At 48.6% G+C, this 25,616-nt stretch overlaps 1 protein-coding gene across 1 annotated transcript in view; it reads left to right on the forward strand.

Moving 5' to 3' along the window:
• Positions 1-1,271: 1,271 nt before the first annotated feature.
• The window catches only part of tanc2b (tetratricopeptide repeat, ankyrin repeat and coiled-coil containing 2b), a gene marked incomplete at both ends in the record, with an annotated part of 78,886 nt that continues 54,541 nt past the window's right edge, over positions 1,272-25,616 (forward strand). The window contains 2 exons of the mRNA XM_084456526.1: positions 1,272-1,338; positions 22,156-22,326. Coding sequence (XP_084312652.1) covers positions 1,272-1,338; positions 22,156-22,326 — 238 coding nt within the window. The remainder of the gene's footprint in view (positions 1,339-22,155; positions 22,327-25,616) is intronic.

Here is a 25,616-nt window from a genome sequence, read left to right on the forward strand (position 1 = left end):
TCTTATCTCCATCCTGCCTAATATTGAAAACTCAACCTTTCAACACAGAGCCTTGTCCAGACTCTCAACATTTATTTACCAGTGAACTGTGCCATCTGGGTCAGACTGCTCTGTTTACTCAATAAGACCAGCAATATTCACCAGCAATATTTACCAGCAATATTCACCAGCAATATTTACCAGCAATATTCACCAGCAATATTTACCAGCAATATTTACCAGCAATATTCACCAGCAATATTTACTCAAGAGCAGAGAGTTAAGATACTGAAGATACTGAAGAGCAGAGTGGGTGAAAAATACAAATCGGGAAATGTAGGAGTAGGAGGGAGGGGGGGTGTCAGGGGGAGTAGGAGGGAGGGGGGGTGTCAGGGGGAGTAGGAGGGGGGGGGGTGTCAGGGGGAGTAGGAGGGAGGGGGTGGGGGGAGGAGGGGGAATAGGAGGGATGGGGGGTGTCAGGGGGAGTAGGAGGGAGGGGGTGGGGGGAGGAGGGGGAGTAGGAGGGAGGGGGGGTGTCAGGGGGAGTAGGAGGGAGGGGGGGTGTCAGGGGGAGTAGGAGGGAGGGGGTGGGGGGAGGAGGGGGAGTAGGAGGGAGGGGGGGTGTCAGGGGGAGTAGGAGGGAGGGGGTGGGGGGAGGAGGGGGAGTAGGAGGGAGGGGGGGGGGGAGGGGGAGTAGGAGGGAGGGGGGGTGTCAGGGGGAGTAGGAGGGAGGGGGGGGGGCAGGGGGAGTAGGAGGGAGGGGGGGGGCAGGGGGGGGCAGGGGGAGTAGGAGGGAGGGGGGGTGTCAGGGGGAGTTGGAGGGAGGGGGGGGGGGCAGGGGGAGTAGGAGGGAGGGGGGGGGGGGCAGGGGGAGTAGGAGGGAGGGGGGGGGGCAGGGGCAGTAGGAGGGAGGGGCCGGGCAGAGTAGGAGGGAGGGGGGGTGTCAGGGGGAGTTAGAGGGAGGGGGGGGGGGGCAGGGGGAGTAGGAGGGAGGGGGGGTGTCAGGGGCAGTAGGAGGGAGGGGCCGGGCAGAGTAGGAGGGAGGGGGTGGGAGGAGGAGGGGGAGTAGGAGGGAGGGAGGAATGATAGAGGTGAGGAGGACTGGATCCGATCCAAAAATGTTGATGCGATCTGTAAAGAGAATTGTTCTCACTTCACTGTCTGCAGCTCTCAGCAGTAAAAATGACGAACGCAGCTACAGTTGCTTTGATGTGTGTTTGAAACACCTTTTTTTCTCTCGTCACTCTTTCTCTCAACAGCTTTCTCCGTAGCCCCAGCAGTCGGCGTCGGCCATGTTCAGGAACAGCCTGAAGATGCTGCTCACGGGTGGGAAGTCCCACCGCAAGACTCGGAATGGTGGTGAGTCCGGACCTCTGCTTCTCGCCGCCAAAGGTGTGACTCACCAGTCTGTCAGAATGCTGACGGAGTCCAGGAGCGCTCTAACACTAACCTGACTGCCAAATTCACCCACGCATCTTTCACAATTCACGATTCCAGGGCCAATGATACTTCATGTGCATTTTCATTGGTGCGGGTGAAGTTTCCTCATTCAACTCTTAACTAATTATCCTTCGAGCCACACAGAGCGGGAGTGGGAGCCACACAGAGAGCCGGAGAGCTCTGCGTGAAAAAGTCGTACAAAACAGGTCCCCCCTGGAACTTCATTTGTAACACTTCAGGAGGCCTTCTAGTGCCTTCTAGTACCTTTGTGCAGCAGTGAACTGGAATAGTGAATCCCAACACAGGGCCCTGAGCACTGGGCCACTCTCAGCCACGTTCTCATTGATGGTGGGAAAAACGGTCTTGGTTCATGCCACCTTTTTAGGTCCTACTTCCCGGATAAAACCATGACCCAGAGACAAGGTCAGATTGCTGTAGGTGTACTTTTATTTGCGCCGATCAAAGAATAACAGTATGTCATCTGTAGGCATCACACATGTGGTGTCTTTGATCTGTTTATTCTGGAAGTATTTAATATTATGGAACTCAGGGACTGATGAGGTTCCAGTGCTGTGAAACTGGTCTGGGAACAGCGCCATGTAATGCTGGTGTCTGCTGGGAGAAGAGTGGTCAACTAGAGGTCTACTGGGAGTAGAGTGGTCAACCAGAGGTCTACTGAGTAGAGTGGTCAACTAGATGTGTGAGTAGAATGATCAACCAGAGGTGTGAGTAGAGTGGTCAACTAGATGTGTGAGTAGAGTGGTCAACTAGAGGTCTACTGAGAGTAGAGTGGTCAACTAGAGGTCTAATGGGAGTAGAGTGGTCAACTAGAGGTCTACTGAGAGTAGAGTGGTCAACTAGAGGTCTACTGAGTAGAGTGGTCAACTAGATGTGTGAGTAGAGTGGTCAACTAGAGGTCTACTGAGTAGAGTGGTCAACTAGAGGTCTACTGAGTAGAGTGGTCAACTAGATGTGTGAGTAGAGTGGTCAACTAGATGTGTGAGTAGAGTGGTCAACTAGAGGTCAGAGTAGAATGGTCAACAAGAGGTCTTCTGGGAGTGGACAGATCCAGTCTTATCCAGTCACCTGTCTCACTTCCAGGCTGAGACCTGGACTGGAACAAACTCAGACGCTTACAGTACAAACTGCAGATGGGCCACTGTCCTCCAAGCTTCAACTCCGTGAGGCATTGAGTGTATGCATGCGTGTGTGTGTGTGTGTGTGTGTGTGTACATGTGTACGTGTGTACGTGTGTGTGTGTGACAAAGCTGGGAGGGCCCTTTAGTACTTTGTTCTGCGCTGTTATTTTGCTGGTAGTCCCTCGAGTATAGCCCACATTTTCTGTAGACCTACTGTCTGCTTCACACACCACCCACACACACACACACACACACACACACACACACACACACACACACACACACACACACAAACAGACTGGAGCCCCGCTGTTCATGCTGCCTCTACAAGGACAGCCCAAGGACTGGCGTGCAACAACATTGCCTGACATGCCAGGCCACCGCCGTCAGGGGTCATTGCCAGTCAGTAACGATCGCCATATTCCTATGCAGGGACATGCCTGCCTCAGCTCCAGCTGAGGTACAAAAACTACCCCCCCAGGCATATCTTCCAGGGACACTTCTGACATTCTTCCACTCTGCTTCCAGCCTTTTGAAGTCAGAGTAAGAAGATAAGAAGATTTAAAATGCCAGTGCCCCGTGTGGTGAATCACAATGCGCCCGTCTGGTTCTGCAGACAAGACAAGAGGGAGAACCGGTGGGACAGTGGTTTGAGACACGATGAGAACCCTGTTCCTTTTTCGCCAGTCATGCTAACGGCGACGCTGCTTGAAATCCCCTCGCAATCAGTCTTCTGCTCGCCAACTGTGACCGATGTGCCAGCTGAGCTCGTTCCATCATGAAGGGACAGAGGGAGCCTGCCCCGTTACCAGACACATGCCACAATACAAACAATGGTGTCTAGTTAATAATGGCTACTGTCATTCTTATCAAATCACATAGACTACAACTAAAAAGGAAATCTCATTATTTTCATCAGTGTCGTATATTTTCAAGTGAAGGAGAACTAAGAACTCAACCATCTATTAGGGGAGTGAATCAGTTTTTCACCTGCAGCGCACTTCAGTCCTAGCACACTATATACCTAATCAGATAGGTAATCAGGTAATCAGATGTCAAGCAGATGTGAACTGAACTGATTTGTGAACACAGATGCTCTCATATCCACCAATCTCTCAGATACGGTCTGAATGGTCTGGTTGAGTAGTGGCAGTGTGAGGTGGGGAGCTGGTGTGGTGGCTTGCTGGCCTGCCTTACTGTCCATCCATCCACTCACCCACTCACACCACTGATCTACTCATGGGGGGACGGACCCAGGATAGTCTCTAGGATGCATTCAGAGCCGTCCTGGTTGGTCCAGGAACGGAGGGTCCAGCCAGTCAGGTTACAGGGTGTCCTCTGGTCCTCATCAGGGCCTAATGAAGCAAGCCTGCTGGAGTAGAGAGAAGCATGCAGCCTGACACTGACCTAACACTGACCTAACACGGGCACAGCACTGACCTAACACTGACCTAACACTAACACAGTACTGACCTAACACTAACCTAACACTGTCACAGTACTGATCTAACACTGACCTATCACTGGGAATACTGACAACCACTGCAGAGATGCTGAGAAGGCATCTGTCCCTTGTAGATGGATGGAATACTTGTATTATTGATGTCCAGAGACCCTGTGATGTGAACCGATGGTCTCGCCAGATCAGAGTATGGCCGGATCCTAGAGGGAGGGGCCTATTTGGCCGCCGCTCCCTGAGGGTGGTTAGTTTAATCTCGGCTTGAGAGTTTGTCACACAACAGCAACCCTGTCTGGTGTTGAAATTACGGTTGCAAGTTGAGAGAGTCAAGGCGTTGTCCCTCCCTTTCAACCGGGTTGTGTGACGAATCCTCGTCACACAACCCCCTACAATTAGTAGGGGGTAATTGAACACTAGGTCAGGGTCAATTGGCTACCAAATTGGATGAAAATGGAATAAAATCCTAAAATAAGTATATAAAATAAAATAAAAAATAGTTGAAAAAAAGCTGTTATAGGCTACAAAAAAGATAAAATTTCCAAAATTCTCAGGCTTAACTTCACATGGTAAATTTCAGGAAAGTTTCTGGAAATTTACCGGAAATTTTCCACCCCTTTGCAACCCTAGGGTCATCTCACATTGTCCGTGCCCCCCAGTCCATGTACCATGGAGCTGACATGTTGACTGCAGTCTCGTGTTCATAGCTGATGTGTGAAAGTGTGTGTGATTATGAGGAGTCATTCCATACCACCTGAGCCCAGATAAGGGTGGCGGGAGGGATGACATGGTCACAGAAATAGACCCAGCAACAGACAAGGGAGAATAGGAGTGTGTTCGAACTCCTTTGAGTCGACGAAGCCCAATGCTCAGTTAATACTGTACAGTAGGATTTTTATAGTTGTCTTTTGAAGGATAAGGTGAGTGTTAAGGTTAAGGCACTTAAGCTTATTGTTATTCAATATAGGAGTCGTATGAATCACAAATAGAGCAAGCAATAGAAGAGACTAGTATACAGTAGATCTTACTCCTAGCAGAATGGTGATAAGGTGGTTCATATGATACACACGCACATACACACGCACGCGCACACACACACACACACACACACACACACACACACACACACACACACACACAAACACACACACACACATTTATTGAATCTAATCTGCAGTACTTGACGAGCACACACCGTAAACCATTAGAAAAAGAAACTGTGGCTCAGATAGGGTTAAGGAATTCTGTCCTGGATGAGAGAGGGACAGAGAGAGAGAGAGGGAGAGAAAGAGAGAGGATGATGATGAGGAGGAGTTATTGCTGCTAGCAAAAGCATGAGAAGAGGAGGGGAGAGAGGAGGAGTGTGTGTGTGCGTGTGTGTGCGTGTGTGTGTGTGTACATGCACGCTTTAGTGACAGTGTGTGTATGTATGCTGCTTGACACCTGGTGTTGTCTTCCTGGCTGCTCAGACTGGGGAGAGATCTCTCTCTGTCTGGGCTATTCTTCACCTCTCTCTCTCTCTCTCTCTCTCTCTCTCTCTCTCTCTCTCTCTCTCCCCTCCCTCTCTCTCATCCATTTCTTCTCTTCTCAGCATTCTCTCCTCTCTGTATTTTCTCCTTTCCTACGGTGTGGATCGTCCTCACTATGGTGCAGTTTTTCTGTTTCCTGGGAGGCTGACCAAGGTGAGCTGGTTGTTTTGTGTTTGAAAGAGGGGGGGTCCTGGGTTCAGGGGCAGGGTCCTTGGTGGAGGATGGGGAACGGGCAGAGGTGGTTGTTTTTTTCATAGAAATTCAGGTCTGACAATTTCTGACAGTTTCCTACCTGGTGCTAAAACCTAGAAAAATGTCCCAGTGTGTACTGAAGGTGTCTGGCCAGTTGAAGAGCCACCACAAATCTGCTAGGGATGTCATGCTAGTCATGGTCAGTGTACTAGTGACTGGAGATCATGCTAGTCAAGGTACTGGACTGGTCAGTGTACTAGTGACTGGAGATCATGCTAGTCAATGTACTAGTCAGTGTTCTAGTGACTGGAGATCATGCTAGTCATTGTACTGGACTGGTCAGTGATCTAGTGACGAGATCACGCTTGCCATGGTACTGGTCAGTGTTCCAGTGACTGGAGATCATGCTTGTCATGGTTCTTGACTAGTAAATGTCAGATGCTTTTATTTTGATTCAGGTCTCTGCTCCTGTGCAGCTCTGGGTCACCTTGACCCAGGTAGGGAGCTACCACCCTGCGTCATACCACACCCTAGCACTGTGAGCTGACGTGATGATCTGACATTCTGCTCCCCAGTAATATTTGCAGTTTACCTCTTGTGAGACTCTAACTGACTCTAACCACCCCTCTGCCCCCTATCTGTTGTAGTGACTGGAGATAATGCTAGTCTTGGTACTGGTCAGTGTTCTAGTGACTGGAGATAATGCTAGTCATGGTACTGGTCAGTGTTCTAGTGACTGGAGATATTGCTAGTCTTGGTACTGGTCAGTGTTCTAGTGACTGGAGATATTGCTAGTCTTGGTACTGGTCAGTGTTCTAGTGACTGGAGATATTGCTAGTCTTGGTACTGGTCAGTGTTCTAGTGACTGGAGATATTGCTAGTCTTGGTACTGGTCAGTGTTCTAGTGAGTGGAGATAATGCTGGTCTTGGTACTGGTCAGTGTTCTAGTGGCTGGAGATAATGCTAGTCTTGTTACTGGTCAGTGTTCTAGTGGCTGGAGATAATGCTGGTCTTGGTACTGGTCAGTGTTCTAGTGGCTGGAGATAATGCTAGTCTTGTTACTGGTCAGTGTTCTAGTGGCTGGAGATAATGCTGGTCTTGGTACTGGTCAGTGTTCTAGTGACTGGAGATAATGCTGGTCTTGGTACTGGTCAGTGTTCTAGTGACTGGTGATATTGCTAGTCATGGTACTGGTCAGGGTTCTAGTGTTCTAGTGTTCTGAACCACCCCTCTCTCTGGTGAATTCTACCAGGCTTTGTCAGATAAATGATGGACCTCTCCCTCTGCTCCTCCAACATCTCCTGTTACCACCACCTCTCTCTCTCTCCCTCCCCCCTCTCTCTCCCAGTTTCTCTCTCATCCTCTCTTTCACCCACCCACTCATCCCCTCTCTCTCTCTCTTTCTCTCTCTTTCTCTCACCCACTCATCCTCTCTCTCTCTCTCTCTTGCCCACCCACTCATCTCACCCTGGGATATTTCTGGAGAACAAAAGGAGAGAGAGATAGCATGAGAGGAGGAAGAGAGAGAGAACAATGAGAGAGAGAGACAGAGTAAGGGTAAGAGAACAGAGAGATAGTAGGACAGGAGGAAGGGAGATGGAGAAGAGGAGAGGTGGAGAGGTGGAAGAGAGAGAGAGGAAGCAGGAGAACAATGAGAGACAGAGAGATAGCAAGAGAACAGATAGAGATAGCAGGACAGGAGGAAGAGAGAGGGAGAAGAGGAGAGGAGGAAGAGAGAGAGGGGGAGAGGAGGGAACTTAAAGACCAACACTGATGAAGATGGAACTTCCTTAGCTGGTCTAGCGTGGGCTAATAACAGTACTCAGAACTTCCATCTCCTCCTCCCTCCTCTCCTCTCCTCCTCTCCCTCTCTCCCACTCCCTCCATCTCTAATGACAGTACTCAGGCCTCCCCCTCTCCTCTCCTCCTACCTGTCACTCCCTCCATCTCTACTGAGACTACTCACAACTCCATCTCTTCCTTGGATTGCGACCGACCGCTCCCACCTCGGCCAGTCTCTTTGAACCACTCCCCTCCGACAGGAGGCTGCAGTCCATCAGGACCAAGACCTCACGCCACAAGTCCTCCTCTCCTCTCCTCTCCCCCACTCTCTCACTCCCTCCTTCTTCTCTCCATCCATCTCCATCCATACACCCACCTCCTCCTCCCTTTTTCGCCTGATATCACCTTTCCTCCCCTGTACTCGTACTGACAGGTGGTTGTGTGTTAATACCCCCCCCCCACTCTCTCTCTCAAACACACACGTACACACACACACACACACACACACACACACACACAACCCACCTGACAGTGAGCCGTGCCAGGTCAGGCAAGAGTGAGCATGAGCAGCGTGTGTGTGTGTGTGTGTGAGAGAGAGAGAGAGAGAGAGAGAGAGAGAGAGAGAGAGAGAGAGGAACTTGTTTTCATTCATGCAGTTGTGGATGTGGCTGTGTTGGTTATGACTGTGCTGTGTGAACAGGAGGAAGGACTAGTAATACAGTCAATGATATTAGTCCACATTACTGGATTTATCAGCACGCCACTCACTGGCCCTGTTTGTTTGTGTACAGGTAGACGTGTGTGTGTGCGTGTGCATGTGTGTGTTAGTAGGTGTGCAGGAGCACGATGATGTCAGACAGCTCCTCCTCCTCCTTCTGCAGGAGCATGATGATGATGTCAGAGAAAGATCCTCGTCCTTCTGCAGGAGCACAATGATGATGTCAGAGTGGAAGTGCCATGTAATTATGTAGAAATGCCTACAGGGCTAACAGCAAAGCCATATCTACTCTCCTAATACTGTCTGTACTACAGTAATACTCTCCTAATACTGGCTGTTCTACAGTAATACTCTCCTAATACTGGCTGTACTACAGTAATACTCTCCTAATACTGGCTGTACTACAATATCTACTCTCCTAATACTTGCTGTGGTGTACTGCAAAATTGTTGACCTGTTAGTTAAGGGCATAATCCCATATGTTCACTCTTCAGTCGTGTTTTATCTTCCATGTTCAACCTGTGTAATAGAGAACACAATGTATTTTCAAATGTTACAGCTAAAACACCAGATGCTGTTGTTGTCGATGAGGACAGTAGAGAAGTCACCATTTTGGAAGTAGGCTGTACATTTGATCATAGTCTGGAAGAGGCTTTCCTTACCAAGGTGTTAAAATATCAACCGCTCAAAGATGCGATCATACAGCTTGGGTATAAATAAACTACTGGTGTTTATATTTGGTAGCCTAGGAAATGTCCACAGACTAGTCATGAGGTGCCTACAGATGGCAGGAATGCCCAAACCAAAAGCTAAAGCACTGGCAAAATTCTGTTCATTGTCTGTGATAATTGGTAGTCGTCATATGGAGGAGACGTTGCTTCTTGTATCTATAGTATATACTCTCTGCTAAGTGATGTAATGTGTGGAAGTCAGTTAGTGTCCAATGCTTCCACATCTATTAGTGTTTGTTTTGTTGAATTATGTGAACACAAATAAAGTCATTCAAATTTGTGTGTATGTGGACAAGGACGAGGACAAGGACGAGTAAGTTGGCCCATGCTACACCCCTCCACCGAGTGTGTGTGTGTGCGTGTGCGCGTGTGCGTGCGTGCGTGCTGGGAGTCATCTATCCAAAGTGTGTCTGAGGACAGTGTGAGTGATTGCTTTGCTCTGGGTGAGTGTGAGGGAAGAGGATAGCAGCAGGTAGCAAGGACACCTCTCTCCCTCCTTCTGTTCCCTCACTCCCTCTCTCTTCCTGTCTGTCCTTTTCTCTCTGTCCCTCTCTCTCTCACACCCACTCTCTCTCTCTCTCTCTCTTTCTCCCTCTCTCTCCACTCATCTCTGGACTAATGGTTGCCCCTAGCTGTTTGAAAGCTCTGCTCTCAGTTAGAAATGACTGCCTTTCCATTCCTGCCTCCCTCTTTACTTCAGGACATGACATCACATCCTGTCTCTGGGGATGATCTGTCCCCTTGGCTGCTCTGTGCTGCATCGGGGCCCTTCCTATCCAATCTGTTGGCGAGTTTGGTGGTTTTGAAGGGACAGTAACATCATGACACTACCGCTACAATGTTGTCATCATACCATGATCAATACGGAGGTCTGTTATTTGGGTTAACCTAGTCCCAGAATGTCATGGGGTGGGGGGGATACACTGGACATACAATATCTCGTCTTCATATTGTTTCTATCCAGGCTCGAAGTATGGATTGAAACAAAGCACCGGGCACACTGATGCCGACAGACAGACCAGCCAACAAGCCAGATATTAAACTGCTATCTAATACTTATCTTACTCTACTCCTCCCTCCCTCCCTCTCTCTCCATCTGTGTTTGTGTGTCCATCTCTTCACCCCCTCTCTCTCTCTCTCCCTCAACTCCACCTTCCTCTCCTTCTTCCTCTCTCTCTCCATCCGTGTGTGTGTATTCCTTACATTTTTACTTTACATTAGTCATTTAGCTTTGATCCAATAATTACATCTAACGTAGGTAGTCAGTGTACTACAACTCAATAGAACTCACAAGAACTCTCCTCTCCAAACAAGTGACTAAGAGAATATAATCTAGTGCTAAAGCCAAAGTGCTATATTCTCCCTCTCTCTCTCTCTCTCTCTTTCTTTCTCGCTCTCTCTACCTTCATCTCTACAGAATTTATTTAGGCTGCATGTTGTCCTGTAGGTTTGTCTGTGTGATGTAACGCCCGGTAGCTGGCTGGGTGTTGATTGATAGCAGATCTGCTGTCCCTCTCTCTCTCTCTCTCTCTCTCTCTCTCTCTCTCTCTGGTGAAGCCTCACCCACTCAAAACTGCGACAGAGCTTTTCTGAGCGCTGTGTGCGGTGGTGTAGGTCTCTTTCTCTCTTTTCTCTCCCTTCTGTCTCTCCATTCCTCTCTCTCTCTCCATCCTTCTCTCCATCCCCCCTCTCTCTCTGTCTCTCTCTCTCTCTCTTTCCTGTTCCACAGACAGCTCCGTCCAGGACTCTGCTGATTGGCAGAGCTGGCGTGTGACGCAGGCAGCCTCTCTCACGCCTGCATCAGCGGCCCTGTTGGCGCGCTGCCCTCTGGGCCAATCACCCCACTCCGCTGCCCATGCCGCCCCCACGGTCTGACTGATATACGAGCTGCTCGCTCTGAGAGACCCGGGAAACTGGAGTGATGTCATGGGCACGGCGAGAGGGTGGCACCAGTGACAGTGAACGCATTTGATCAACATGCGCCTGTATCATGGTTGAACTAGTCTGCATGATGATAGTCTATACTGTATTTGGGATTTAGTTGCATTGCAGTAGCGTTTGTAACCTCTGGGCAATTAGTAGTTCGCTACTGTACGGTATTGTGTTTGCAGATACATTAGCTGAAGCGTATGATGACATGAATGGGCGGCTGTAGCTCAGGTTGTCCAATGGTCGTAGGGTCGAACGTTCTAATACCGGCTACTCCAGACGACATGTCGAAGTGTTCTTGGGCAAGACACTGAACCCCAAATTGCTCCCAATGAGCAGGCTAGCAGCTTGCATGGCAGCTGCCGCCATTGGTGTGTGAATGGGTGAATGAGAGCCCATCATTGTAAAGTACTTTGGATAAGTACTTAAATGGACTGCGCTATATAAGTGCAGTCCATTTATCATTTACCATGAATTCAAAGTAGTTTACTTTAACGTAGCGGTAGCTGGTTAGCACGGCGGGTGTACGACGTGTCATCCCCCTGAAGGCCTGGAGAGCTGAGAAGGGGAACGCGAGCCGTAAGAGGATCTACTGTACAGTAGGGATGTATGTTAGCTGCGAGCTAATCCGAAGCGCTCTCTAACAACAAAACAAAAGCAGACGCCATTGGCCACACGGCTGGACCGTGTTCGCCCTGCACGGCTTCTGCTGACCCCACACATCGGAACAAGCGACTGATTTGAACCATATTATCTAGGAACAATCAGCTTTAATTTCACCTCATCGTGGTTTTCTGTTTATTTATCCTGCGCTTGCGTAAGCCTGCTAAGCTGAACTAGACGTGGGTGTACTAGACCTGGTGCAGGAATGCACAGAGTCGAACCCGGAATTGCTGGCTCAGCCTGCTCCCCACGCCTGAATTATGCAGCCCCCCTCCAGGGATCCAGGACGTCTCCACAGCCCCTCTGCTGGGAACAGGCCTCGCCACCACTGCACACACAAGCCCGTTCTCAAGGTAACATTGCATAAGAGCTGACAGCCTTGTCTTTGAACTGTCACGCTTGCTAATACTGTGTAGCCTGTGACAAACGACGCGCCTGCCAGCTAACCCACCTCCGCGCTCTCTCTCTCTCTCTCTCTCTCTCTCTCTCTCTCTCTCTCAGCCTGCCGGGAGCTGGGAGATTATTCCCCAGTCTCCTCCATGGCAGGTTTGTGCCTCGTAGTCAAGACATCATTGACCTCCATTTGTGACACATTTGGGTTTGGAATAAGAGTTTTAATAGGGTTTCCCCTCTCTCCACCATGCTCTGAATGAACCCGTAGGAGTAAAGTGTACAGTGTGTGTGTGTGTGTGGTTGTGGAAGGAAGAAAGGTAGTTAGGTAGCATGGATGGAAGGAAGGAAGGTAGTTAGGTAGCATGGATGGATGGAAGGAAGGTAGTTAGGTAGCATGGATGGAAGGAAGGAAGGTAGTTAGGTAGCATGGATGGATGGAAGGAAGGAAGGAAGGAAGGAAGGAAGGAAGGAAGGCTCCTCAGAATTGCAGCAACAACAGAACAATAATGTTACTCTCTCGCCTGCAGTTAGTCCAGAGCGCTACCGCTCGCTTGCTAACTGGTACACGTAAGCCAGAGCACATTACCCCGGTACTGGCTTCGCTCCACCAGCTTCCTGTGCGTTTTAGGATTGATTTTTAAATGTTGCTGTTTACTTTTAAGTGCCTAAATGGCTTGGCACCCATCTACCTCTCGGAACTGCTGGAACCTTATGTTCCTTCAAGGTCCCTCAGGTCCTCTGATCAGCTTCTCCTGGTTGTCCCCAAATCCAGGCTGAAGCTCAGGGGGGATCGGGCTTTCGTAGTGGCAGCCCCTAAGCTCTGGAACGAGCTGCCTCTGCATGTTAGACAGGCCCCCACTCTGCAGGTGTTTCAATCACGCCTCAAAACACACTTATATTCTTTTGCGTTTTCCTGACATGGCCTAAGAGACTTGTCCTTTTTCATGTGACATACTGCGTATGTTTTACTATGTGCTCTTTGTGTGTTATTGTTGTTTGACTTGTACAGCACTTTGGTCAACTTGGTATGGTATGATATGGTATGGTCTGGTATGGTATGGTACAAGAGGATAATAATCATAATAATCATAATAATCATAATGAAAAAGAACAGTTCAATTCTATATAACAATATCGTAATATGCAATACAATTAGTGTGTGTGTGTGTGTATGTGTGTGTGTGTGTGTGTGTGTGTGTGTGTGTGTGTGTGTGTGTGTGTGTGTGTGTGTGTGTATGTATGTATGTATGTGTGTGTGTGCGTGTTCACAGTCTGAGTCTACAGAGTCTGAGTGTGTGTGTGTATGTGTGTATATATGTCACAGGCAGGCAGGCAACAGGCCATTAGTGTCGATTGTTCAAGAGCCTGGCTGCTGATGGAGAAAGCCGTCCTGGAGCCTGCAGGTCGGGGCCTTGGGGCTGTGATACCGTTAGCCAGGCAGCAGCAGCAGCTGAAACAGGCTGTGGTCGGGGTGGCCGGGGTGTTTGATGATCCTGCGGGCTTTGCTGGAACTCCAACTGTGGTATAACTCCTGGATGGAGGAAAGCTTACATCCACTGTTGTGTTGGGCAGTCTGCACCACCCTCTGCAGTGCTTTGCAGTTGAGGACAGAGCAGTTCCCATACCACGCTGTGATGTTCCCAGTCAAGATGCTCTCAGTTGGGCCTCTGTAGAAGGCCCATAGAATCCTGGGCTCCATGACAAACCTTTTCAGTCTTATGAGGTGGAGGAGGCATTTAGCTGTGCCTTTTTCATCACATGGCTGGCGTGAACATCCCAGGTCAGGTCCTCAGTGATATGGACCCAGAGGACCTTGTAGTTGCTGACTCTCTCTACAGTAGACCCACTGATGGTCATGGGGTCCAGCCTCCCCTCCCTCCTCTCTTCCTGTAGTCTACCATCAGCTCCTTGGTCTTGGTGACTTTGAGAGAGATGTTCTTCTCCTGGCTGTTGACTTCTCATGTAGGCTGCCTCATCATTAGCTGCACACATCACAACCTGCATCAAAACGTGTGATGTGAATGAGAAAATGACCAGTTCTTGTTGTGGTCATATTGCAGCCTCATTCATGTATAATGTAATCATCTATCATTTATATTATAAAATGTGTAGACTCAGATATGTGATTGTGATAAGATAATCCACAACGTTTCAAATATATATATATATATATATATATATATATATATATATATATAGTAGTATCTAGCTTGCTGCAGAGTAGAAGATCAACCCTGTTATATCATCAGGCTGTATAGAGCTGCAGAGTAGAAGATCAACCCTGTTATATCATCAAGCTGTATAGAGCTGCAGAGTAGAAGATCAACCCTGTTATATCATCAGGCTGTATAGAGCTGCAGAGTAGAAGATCAACCCTGTTATATCATCAAGCTGTATAGATCTGCAGAGTAGAAGATCAACCCTGTTATATCATCAAGCTGTATAGATCTGCAGAGTAGAAGATCAACCCTGTTATATCATCAAGCTGTATAGAGCCGCAGAGTAGAAGATCAACCCTGTTATATCATCAAGCTGTATAGAGCTGCAGAGTAGAAGATCAACCCTGTTATCTCAGGGTGTCAGAGTTGGAAGGTATTAACACAGAGGTCATTGTGCCTGTGAAAATGACCCAGCATCAGATCCACTCTACACTTTCAGAAATCACACATTTTACTATATTTTCAAAATGCAATGATTTGAGTGCAATATTCTCCCGGACATTGTGGCCTGCAGAGTTATAAATTTGCTCTTGTCTAAATCCACAAGTACCAGTCATTTCCATGGGACCAAGTAGTCTGGTTCTTCTCCATTGCAACAAAGAGATCAAGGAAGACATTGGCCAGTCCCTTGCGCTGATAAGAGAAAACCTTTTTGAGCCCACTGTAGAATAGAATAGAAAAGAATAGAAAGTGTATTTGCCATGTGTAACAAGTACGGGTACAGGTACATTGGAATTCTTGTAATCGCTTGTCAGTATCTTATCAGTGCTAATCAGTTCCTCATCCCAGTCCTAGGTACTCAGCTAGACATTTAAAGGTTCCCAAACTGGTAATTTACTACACTATCTGTCGTCTAGCAGTCTAGAAGTATCATTCGCATCTACTTATTCCATCCTATCATGGATGACTATGTTTGTGTCCATGATGCAGACATTGCGATTAAATAACATTCAAGTATACAGCTGTGCATAATATTGAATTGTTCAAGTGTTGTCAGGTGTTGGTTCAAGTGTTCAAGTGTGTAATAGTGCAGAGTCCGTTGTTGTCTATTGTAGATAGACAAGGTGCAAGGTTCTTGGTCCAATCACCTTGTCACGGTTGTGAATGGCCAGGGGGTTTGCAGGAAAGACCCTTTAATGAGGCTCTCAAAGGGCCTCTGGCCCGAGTGGGAGATGAGAGTGACAACCCTAGTGTGAGGCACAGTGAGCGGGAGAGATCGCTGACCCTCTGGGGAGTGTAGTGATAGATAGAATATAACAGGTTTATTATATCTGTGGTGTGTAGTGTAGCCTCAGTGAGTTGTGTGCTGGGAAAGTGTGTGGTGTGAAGATAGAACACAACGCTCCTAATACAGTGGAGATGGTTGTGGACTTCAGGAAGAAATTAGCGCCACCCCCCACCCCCCATCACCCTGAATGGCTCTCCGGTCACCACTCCTTCTGCCTCCTGGGCACCGTCATCTCCCAGGACCTCAAATGGGAACTATACACCAGCTCCCTTGCGAAGAAGGCACAGCAGAGGATGTACTTTCTGAGGCAGCTGAAGAAATTCGGTGCTCTTCGACACCTCCATCATCGAGTCCATCCTCACCTCCTCCATCACTATCTTGTACTCCGCCGCTACAGCCAAGGAAACTGCAAACTGCAGTGCGTTCGATCGGCTGCAACCTGCCCTCCCTCCTGGTCCTGCACAACTCCAGGACCCTGAAGCTGGCCAGGAAGATTGCACCCGACCCCTCCCACCCTGGCCATTATCTCTTATTGCCACTCCCCTCAGGCAGGAGGCTGGCACCCTGGACCCCGCCACCGTTGAGAGACACTTGCACATGACCACCGAATGTACTGTACATTCTGTAGGATACACCGCACTCACATATCACGCTGCACACACCATATACACATACACACACTCATTTACACATTACACTCTCACTGTATGTACACTGACCGCATTACACTTTGTTGATTTAAAAAAAAAAATCTTATCTTATTTTGCACTTGCTTTTTGCACTGTCAATCAATCAATCAATCAAGTTGGATTTATATAGCGCCCTTCATGATACCCAGAGCGCTTTACAGAGTCCAGTATTCATTCAGACACAGTCATACCGGTGGTGTCCTGTCTCGTCCCTGCACTCTGTCCAATGTTGTCTCCGTGTTATGCACCACGACCAAAAGCAAATTCCTAGTATGTTGAAAAACTGCAATGGCAATAAAACAAATTCTGATAGTGATTCTGATGATATCTGTGGTGTAGTGTACCCTCAGTGAGATCTGTGCTGGGAGAGAGAGTGAACTGCTCTTTTAAAGTCTCTAGCTGCTTGATGCAGGGCAGTGTGTCCGGGGCCCACTGAGACCCATTCATTCAGAACCTCTGGGCCTGCCGGGGATAAAAATCAAGATTTTCCTTGTCTAGTGGTGACCCAACACAAAGGCCGGCCTCAGAAGACCTCACCCTGGCCTGTGAAGGTTATGATGCCCCAGTGAAGAACGCAGCTCCAGAGTGCCTGAGTGAGCGGTGAAGCAGCACAGCTCTCCAATGACGGTGGCGTCCTACTGTATCTGCACCTCCGGGAGACACCAGCAGACTTTTAGGAAGGGGAGAGCTGTTCCCAGTCACTTTGGGATGAGTCACCCCTCAAACCAACGCAGCTCGTGGCATAATCACCTGATCAACAGCCGTGACAGTTTAAGTGGTCAATTATTTCCCAGGTTGAAGACAGCTGAGCATAGCCTTGTACTTTCAAGTTTTAAATAAATAAATAAATAAATAAATATAAGACTTGTTGGTGCAATATAATGGCGCAACTTTCCAAGTCAGAGAGGTTGTTATTTCTGGAAGAGAGATCAGTTTATCTGGCTTTTGTTGACTAAAGAACGATGACTGGGAGATGGCATTCAGCTGTATTCATGCACACTGTTGAGGGCGGTTGACAGATTGTTTGTGTGCTGATGCCAGGGCAATGGCTCCCCTCTGTCTCTCTGTCTAGAATGAACATATCTGTTTCTCCAGTCAACAATCCACCCCCGCCCCCCCCCTCAACACCCTGCTCATGGTCTCTGCTTAATGGGCCCCATCGATCTGCATAGCAGATGTACGTCTTCTGAACACGAGCAACAAGAGAGCAATAGGGAAAGAATGAGAGCTTTCTCGCCCTAAATACGCCATCTGACTACTTGGATAAAACACATCTACATACAAATGGTTGGACAAGCCTTATATCTGGCAAAACACCTCTATACAGTGTTGGACTAGTTTCTATCTGTCTTCAGAACCCTGTAGGTTTCACACAATTGATTTGCTGCAGATTCATGGAATTCACAAAGTAATTTCAGCGATGATGTGGGCTTCTTCATGATGTGGTTTGGGGTTATTGGGGCTATATTTGGCGAGGTTGTTCTAAAGATAACATGTTGATCGAGGTAGGTGTCACATTGTCCAGCCCATTGGACCAGCCAATGTGAGTCAACCTCCGCTGTCGGCTGCCCTCATTCCTGTGCTGTCCCAGTCCTCTAGGAAGGAGGCTCAGTCTTCCAGCATTCCTCTGCCAATGGGGAGCAGGAGGAGGACGTGGTGGACTCACCTCCCCGTCGTGAGGGCCGGCCTGTGGCCCCGGGGGAAAGGCGTGGAGGGGCTGTGTGTGAGCAGCCTCCTGGGGATCCTCGGTGCGTGGTAATGGTAAATTGAGTGCACTTAACAATATATAGTGCTTTTATCCAAAGTGCTTTACAGTGGCCTCTCATTCACCCATTTGCTCACACATTCACACACCAATGGCGGCAGCTGCCATGCAAGGTGCTAGCCTGCTCATCGGGAGCAATTTGGGGATCAGTGTCTTTGCCCAAGGACACTTCCACCATACTGTACAATCACTGGACGACCTGCTCTCCTTCCTGAGCATCAGCCGCCTCAAGTACAACAGTGTGTGTGTGTGTGTGTGTGTGTGTGTGTGTGTGTGTGTGTGTGTGTGTGTGGGTGTGTGTGTGTGTGTGGGGTGGTGGGGGGCGGGGGTTACAGCAGAATAGAGAATAATACACAGAGAATATACATAGATTAAATTAAATTACAAGAAATGTATACAAACTGTATGCATAAATATAGAATATATACAAACATATGTCTGTCTGTATATATCGCTTAAGAACACTCAGGAACGCTCATGAAATGTTTTACAGTCTGATGGCTGCACAAAGGAACGTCTGAACCGCTCTGTTTTGCACCTGGGTGGGCTGAAGTTGCTCCACATCTGCCACAGCTTGTCAGAGAGGGGATGGGAGGGGTTTTCCAGGATGGACTTCAGTTTGTCCTTCATCCTCCTCTCCACCACAGTCTCCAGACTGTCCAGTTGTTGTCCCACAACAGAGCCGGCCCTCCTCACCAGCTTGTTCAGCTTGTTTGACTCCCTAGACCTGGTGCTGCCTCCCCAGCAGGCAACGGCAAAGAACAGTGTGCTGGCTACAACAGACTGGTAGAACATCTGCAGCAGCCTGCTACACACATCGAATGACCTGAGCCTCCTGAGGAAGAACAGTCTGCTCTGTCCTTCCCTGTAGAGGGCCTCAATGTTGACAGTCCAGTCCAGTTTGTTGTTCAGGTGCACTCCAAGGAACTTGTATGAGTCCACCATCTCAATTTCCTCCCCCTGGATGGTGATGGGGGTTGGAGGCCTCTTGTTCCTTCTGAAGTCCACCACCAGCTCCTTGGTCTTGCTGATGTTGAGTTGGAGCTGGTTCTCCTCAGACCATTCAACAAATCTCCAGACCACGTCCCTGTACTCCTCCTCATCATCTGCCCTGATGCAGCCCACAATAGAGGAGTCGTCCGAGAACTTCTGGAGGTGGCACGCTCCAGAGTTGTGGCTGAAGTCGGAGGTGTAGAGGGTGAATATTACTGATCTTATTGAGTAAACAGAGCAGTCTGACCCAGATGGCACGGTTCACTGGTAAATAAATGTTGAGAGTCTGGACAAGGCTCTGTGTTGAAAAGTTGAGCTATTAATATTAGGCTGGATGAAGATAAGACCTTGCTATATAAGGTCATGAAGTCTATGAATTTTGCCTGATAACAGATACAGGTATGTCCATAGTTGGGTTTATGGTTGTGGTATTTGAAAATGACAGATTATATCTTGACTGGTGACAACCATAATTAATCCACATCATGCTGACTGGGACATCTAGACCTAGATTTGTACATGATCCGTGTGTTTAGATAGGCCTATAGGCTGTACGAAGGCTGACTAGTCCATACACACAGTCTCACAGTCTACCAGACTGAGAGGAGGACGAGGCTAATTCCACAAACACATTTCCAGAAGTTTCAATGTGTTGCTCCTCCAAAACTTTGGTCTCCTTTAATGGCCTCATCGTGAACCTGATGGTGTGATTAGTGCTGCTTCTCCCTGCTCTCCCGTCTCCCACAGATAAACTCACCGAACCCCCCTGCTATAAAAATAGCACAGATAAACTCACCGAACCCCCCTGCTATAAAAACAGCACGGGTACACTCACCACCCCCCCCTATTAAAAACAGCGCAGACACACTCACCTAACCCCTCCCCTCCACCCCATTAAAAACAGCACGGATACATTAATTGTATCAATGTCAATGTCAATATGTTTCATGCCCTGTTGAGGAATCTGATGTACAAATTTATATGCCGACTGAATGGTTCTCAGAATTCCATTATTGTGCTGCTGTCGAATCCTGGTTTCAGTGCTGTGAGATACCAGTCACCTATGTGGAAACACTGGTATTGTTGCCTTTTTTAATTTTTGTTGTATGTGTTTTGTAATGGACCATGAGTCTGCATAATAAAAGTTGATTGATTGATTGAATTGAACCCCTCTGCTATAAAAACAGTTGTCCAGCTCTGACAACTCATAGCATGTCTTTCCTCTGCTAACAGTCCTGTATTTCCTCTGTGTAGGGATTCTGAAGGTCTGTACAAGAGAGTTTATAGCTAAGAATGTTATGACTCCTGGGTTGGGAATGCGATAATTCATCAGAGAGAAGTGCATTTTATGTTCCTGTAGTTGTGTCTGTAAATTTGAGTTAGTCCTGCAGGTTGTGGAACAACCACAGTATTTAGACATTCAATCAACACCACGATGTGTCAATGAGTTCTGCAGGTATTTTGGCACTTATTATTTCATGGGTCTACTCTCCTTGACCTTCTGAGCTGAAGTACTGTACAACAACAAGTAGCGGTGGGTTTGTTTTGTGTTTGCATCAGTGTATTTATATACTGTATATGTGTGTGTGTGTGTGTGTGTGTGTGTGTGTGTGTGTGTGTGTGTGTTTGAAGTGGCTCTTAACTCTGTTTGTTCCATTAATTCAACCTGCAGCCCCACAATGCCCTGCGTCTCCCTTTGTTTGGAGGCTTGTGGAGAGCTGTGCTGGTCACCAATGAAGTCCTCCTCATCCCCTCACCTCCTCCCCTCCTCCCCTTCCTCTCCTCCTCCTCTAGACCCCCTCCTCCCCTACTCCTCCTCCTCTCCCCTCCTCCTCCTCCTCCTCTCCTCCCCTCCTCTCCTCCTCCTCCTCCTCCTCCTCCTCCTCCAGACTCCTGGGCTCACACACTAAACCAACCTTGTGTTAGGTTGTCGGTGAATAGAAACACACTCACTGGCAGCTCATCCTGGATTCTAGTTTGGTATTCAGAGAATACAGTACCAAACCCACTCAGACACGGGGGGGGGGGGGGGGGGGTCGGTACGGGGGAGGTGTGGGAGACAGGGGGGGAGGTCTCACTGAGGGACAGACTGGAACTGCTACATTGACTGAATGACGAATGAATGAATGAATGGACCGACTCCAACAGCTCTAATGAGACAGAGAGCTGTGGTGGGCGTGTGTGTGTGTGTGTCTGTGTTTGAGTGTGTGTGTGTGTGTTTGAGTGTGTGAGGGTACAGCACACAACAGGCCCCGCTTTCTATTTTTTTTTTTTAGATGCTTCACACAGGTCGCTAGTGGGACTTGTCACAGTCGAGAGGATGTAAATGGCTCCGTGTCTCTGGTGTGTGTGTGTGTGTGTTTGTGTGTGTCTGCCTGCCATCTGACGTGAAGGTGTTGCCAGCCTCTTCTGCAGGCCCGTCTGCTGGGAGTGTCTGGTCGGACCTGTGTGGATGGAATGACTTTGGTTCCAGAGCGGTTGCACAGCAAAAGCGTCAGTTTGCCGGGGAATGTGTCTTGAGAAAGAATGCTGGAACTGAACAGGATTTGTGTCTTCTGAAAGAAGGAGGGAGATAAGTAGTTCTTTATTGGTTGCTGTGTAGTGCTTCAGGATTGCTGCTCATTACTGTTGAAAAAAACACAAACATTTGCTTTCCCACAGCCAGAGAGGTGTGTTTCAGAACTGCTGGTTTGAAGCTCTGCTCAGCTGCGATGGCAGGAGTCAGTGCCCCCGTCAGCAGGCAGGAGTCAGTGCCCCCGTCAGCAGGCAGGAGTCAGTGCCCCCGTCAGCAGGCAGGAGTCAGTGCCCCCGTCAGCAGGGCTGGTGTCTGTACTGTACTGTAAACAGCCTGTGCTGCCTGAGGGATACTATCCGCTGGGTCAGGCAGGAAGATCACTGTCAATAACTCAGCAGGCCACTCCCCCTTCCACCCTCTAATCACAGCCAGGGCGTGTGACCTCAGTAACCCCCCCCCCCCCCCCCCAAACATTGTTTTTCCGAGTACAATATCATAATCTTTATCAAATACGTCAACTGAACTCGGTTTTCTGCCATTTTGCTCAGGGGGAGAAAATCAACCCCAGCTTGATCACAATACTGTCCAGCTTCTATCAATGGACAATAGCAATCCACTACCTTTAGAATTTTTCAGCACCTTGAGATTGTTTCACAATGAAAAGTGCTTTATAAATATACTGAATCATTTGTATTATTATAGGTGTAATGATCTGTACCAGGACCCTCTCTCTCTCTGTTGTGGATTTGCAGTGGGGCGACCAAGTAACACCCTGCGTCTCCTCCTGTCCTGCAGGGGGCAGTGTAGACAGCGACTGTGCCTTCGAGGGAGCGCCTCCACTCTCCGTGACCGAGGGCATGCAGCAGGTCCGCCTCATGGAGGGCAGGTCTCACTTGCTGCCCTCCTCGCCGCTGCTCGCCCACCAGAGCCTCAGCGTCCAGCAGCAGCCCGTCAGCAAACTCACAGGTAACCAGACGCATCATCACCACACCGTTACCACAGCCTGCCAGGTAACCAGACGCATCATCACCACACAGTTACCACAGCCTGCCAGGTAACCAGACACATCATCACCACACCGTTACCACAGCCTGTCAGGTAACCAGACGCATCATCACCACACAGTTACCACAGCCTGTCAGGTTACCAGACACATCATCACCACACCGTTACCACAGCCTGTCAGGTAACCAGACACATCATCACCACACAGTTACCACAGCCTGCCAGGTAACCAGACGCATCATCATCACACCGTTACCACAGCCTGTCAGGTAACCAGACGCATCATCATCACACCGTTACCACAGCCTGTCAGGTAACCAGACACATCATCACCACACAGTTACCACAGCCTGTCAGGTAACCAGACGCATCATCACCACACCGTTACCACAGCCTGTCAGGTAACCAGACGCATCATCACCACACCGTTACCACAGCCTGTCAGGTAACCAGACGCATCATCATCACACCACTACCGCAGCCTTGTCACACACCCAGCTGCTCCTAGTGTCCCCCTGCGGGCCTCACTTGACTACCTGGTCACTTACCAGGCCGGTCACTGTTCATCTACCAGACTGGTCACTTTCCAGATTGGTCACTGGTCATTTATCTACCTGGTCACTTACCAGACTGGTCACATATCTACCTGGTCACTTACCAGACTGGTCACATATCTACCTGGTCACTTACCAGACTGGTCACATATCTACCTGGTCACTTACCAGACTGGTCACATAACTACCTGGTCACTTACCAGACTGGTCACATAACTACCTGGTCACTTATCAGACTGGTCACATATCTACCTGGTCACTTACCAGACTGGTCACATAACTACCTGGTCACTTATCAGACTGGTCACATATCTACCTGGTCACTTACCAGACTGGTCACTGGTCACTTAACTACCTAGTCACTTACCAGGCTGGTCACTGGTCACTTATCAGACTGGTCACTTACCAGACTGGTCACTTACCCCACTGGTAAGCAGTACTCATTTTGAGATTCCATTTTTGTCATCAGCCAGCCTACAGCAGCTGTCACTGGAGGACAGTGTACTTTTACAATGCCACTAATCACTGGAGGCTTACCTGAGCATTTCACTGGAGGCAGTGTCCTTGAGCGAGACATTGAACCCCAAAATCACTCACGTGCAGCACGGTGGCGTAGTACCTAGTACTGTCGCCACACAGCAAGAATGTCTCTGGGCCTTTCTGTGTTAAGTTTGCATGTTCTCCCCATGTTCGCAAGGGTTTCCTACCAAAGAACCCAATAGGAAACACAGAACAGATGCTCTTCAGTCTGGTCCCTGACCAAGACCTGGATTGAGCCACTGCTCCTGGCCGCCCCTGGAGGAGGACGGCTTGGATGGGGGAAATGCAGGGAACAATTTCCACCGGCCACCCCCGGAAATTGCATGTGTGTGTGCTGTGTGTCGTGTCGCCTCTCACTATGTGTGCCATGTGTGTCACTGTGTGGCCGAATAAATCAATCAATCAATCAATCAATCAATCAAAGCTTTATTTGTATAGCGCATTTCATACCCAGAGGCAACACAATGCGCTTTACAGAGAACAAGGGAGGTGGGCAGACATCCCACCCCTACATATTCCAGAGGGAAGCAAAAAAACAGTAATCACCCGGGGGCCAGATAAGTGAGCTGTAAAAATGCTTCCCTGACCCCTCTCAACAAGGCGATCGAGCAAGCTCCAGGAGTATGTTTGTCTACCGGCTAAGAACATTTATAAAGCAATACATTGCATTAAATTACATTTCAGAGTATAAGAGAATAAAGACCCCCCCTGCCTTGGGTCCTAAATATTTATTTTTAAAAAGAACAAAAAAAAAAGAAAAGAAGTGAAACTGCAATGTTATGGAGCTGTTGTGGGTTAGTGTCTAGGACATCTATGGCACAGTTAGCAACACAGCAGTATGTGCAGCGCATTGCATCATGGGTAGAACACTGCTTTTGTAAACAATGGAGTAAATGCGTACCATGATATTGTCACCTGCAGACAGGGTTTAATTTAGTATTTATAGGATACGATCCTCAACAATGTTTCAGTTACTGTGCCTTTAAATGAGATTTCAGTTAGAGCCAGCCAGTGCAGCACCGTGCAGTAATGCAGTTCCTATACAGCAAACTGGTTCAATCATATTCCATAGTCACCACTAGGTTACACTAGCATCTACAATTTACTCTATTCACGCCATTAACCATATATTTTACATATCACACCGCAATTATTTATTTTCTCCCCCATGTCACCTAAACTCAATGCTTTTATAAGCAGATACCGGCGGCTGTAGCTCAGGAGGTAGAGCGGGTCGTCCAATGATCGTAGAGTCGGCGGTTTGAATCCCGGCTCCTCCTGACGACATGTCGAAGTGTTTTTGGGCAAGACACTGAACTCCAAATTGCTTTCAATGATCAGGCTAGCACCTTGCATGGCAGCTGCCGCCATTGGTGTGCGCATGTGTGTGAATGAGAGGCCTTCATTGTAAAGCGCATTGGATAAAAAAAGAAAGTGCTATATAAGTGCAGTCCATTTACCATTACCACTGACCTTTTACCAGCGGTGTTTTCAGTGGGGGCCGGCTGGGATCAGCTGGGCTGGAGAGAGAGGGACGTGTGGCTGACAAGAGCCAGCTGAGACATATCAGCCGTTTCAGGGAAAGGGGTTCTGAAAATGTGATTTCATAGCGAGCCCAATCTTCTCTGCGGCGAAGCGCTGGCTTTCTCCTCCCCCTGGCTTTGACAGTGCTCCTTTATGGAGAGACTGTTTACCCCCCCGCTCGCTCTCTCTCTCTCCTCCACCAGTGCAGCGCAGTCGGACCAATTTATTTGTCCACACTTTCATCTGTGTGAATCAAAGGGAATTCTGGGACCCCATTATGTGTGTTGCTTTTTAGATGCATGACTCTCGTAGCTAGCAGCGCTGTTGTTGTTGTTGTTGTTGTTGGTTAAGAATAGCATCATTAAGGCTGCACAGCTTCTCCTACACTGTCTCTCATGGAGGCTGATGGTAGGCGTTTCTGCCTGTGTGTTTTTTTTACTGTCTGTGTGAGAGGCAGTGTGTGTGTGTGTGTGTGTATGTGTGTGTGTGTGTGTGTGTGCGTGTGCGTGTGTGTGTGCGTGTGTGTGTGTGCGTGTGTGTGTGTGAATGTGTGTGTGTGTTGTGTGTGTTGTGTGTGTGTGTGTGTGCGTGTGCGCGTGTGTGTGTGTGTGTGTATTTGTATGAGTGTGTGTG

Source organism: Borostomias antarcticus, assembly GCF_949987555.1.
Source record: "Borostomias antarcticus genome assembly, chromosome: 22".
Lineage (NCBI taxonomy): Eukaryota > Metazoa > Chordata > Actinopteri > Stomiiformes > Stomiidae > Borostomias > Borostomias antarcticus.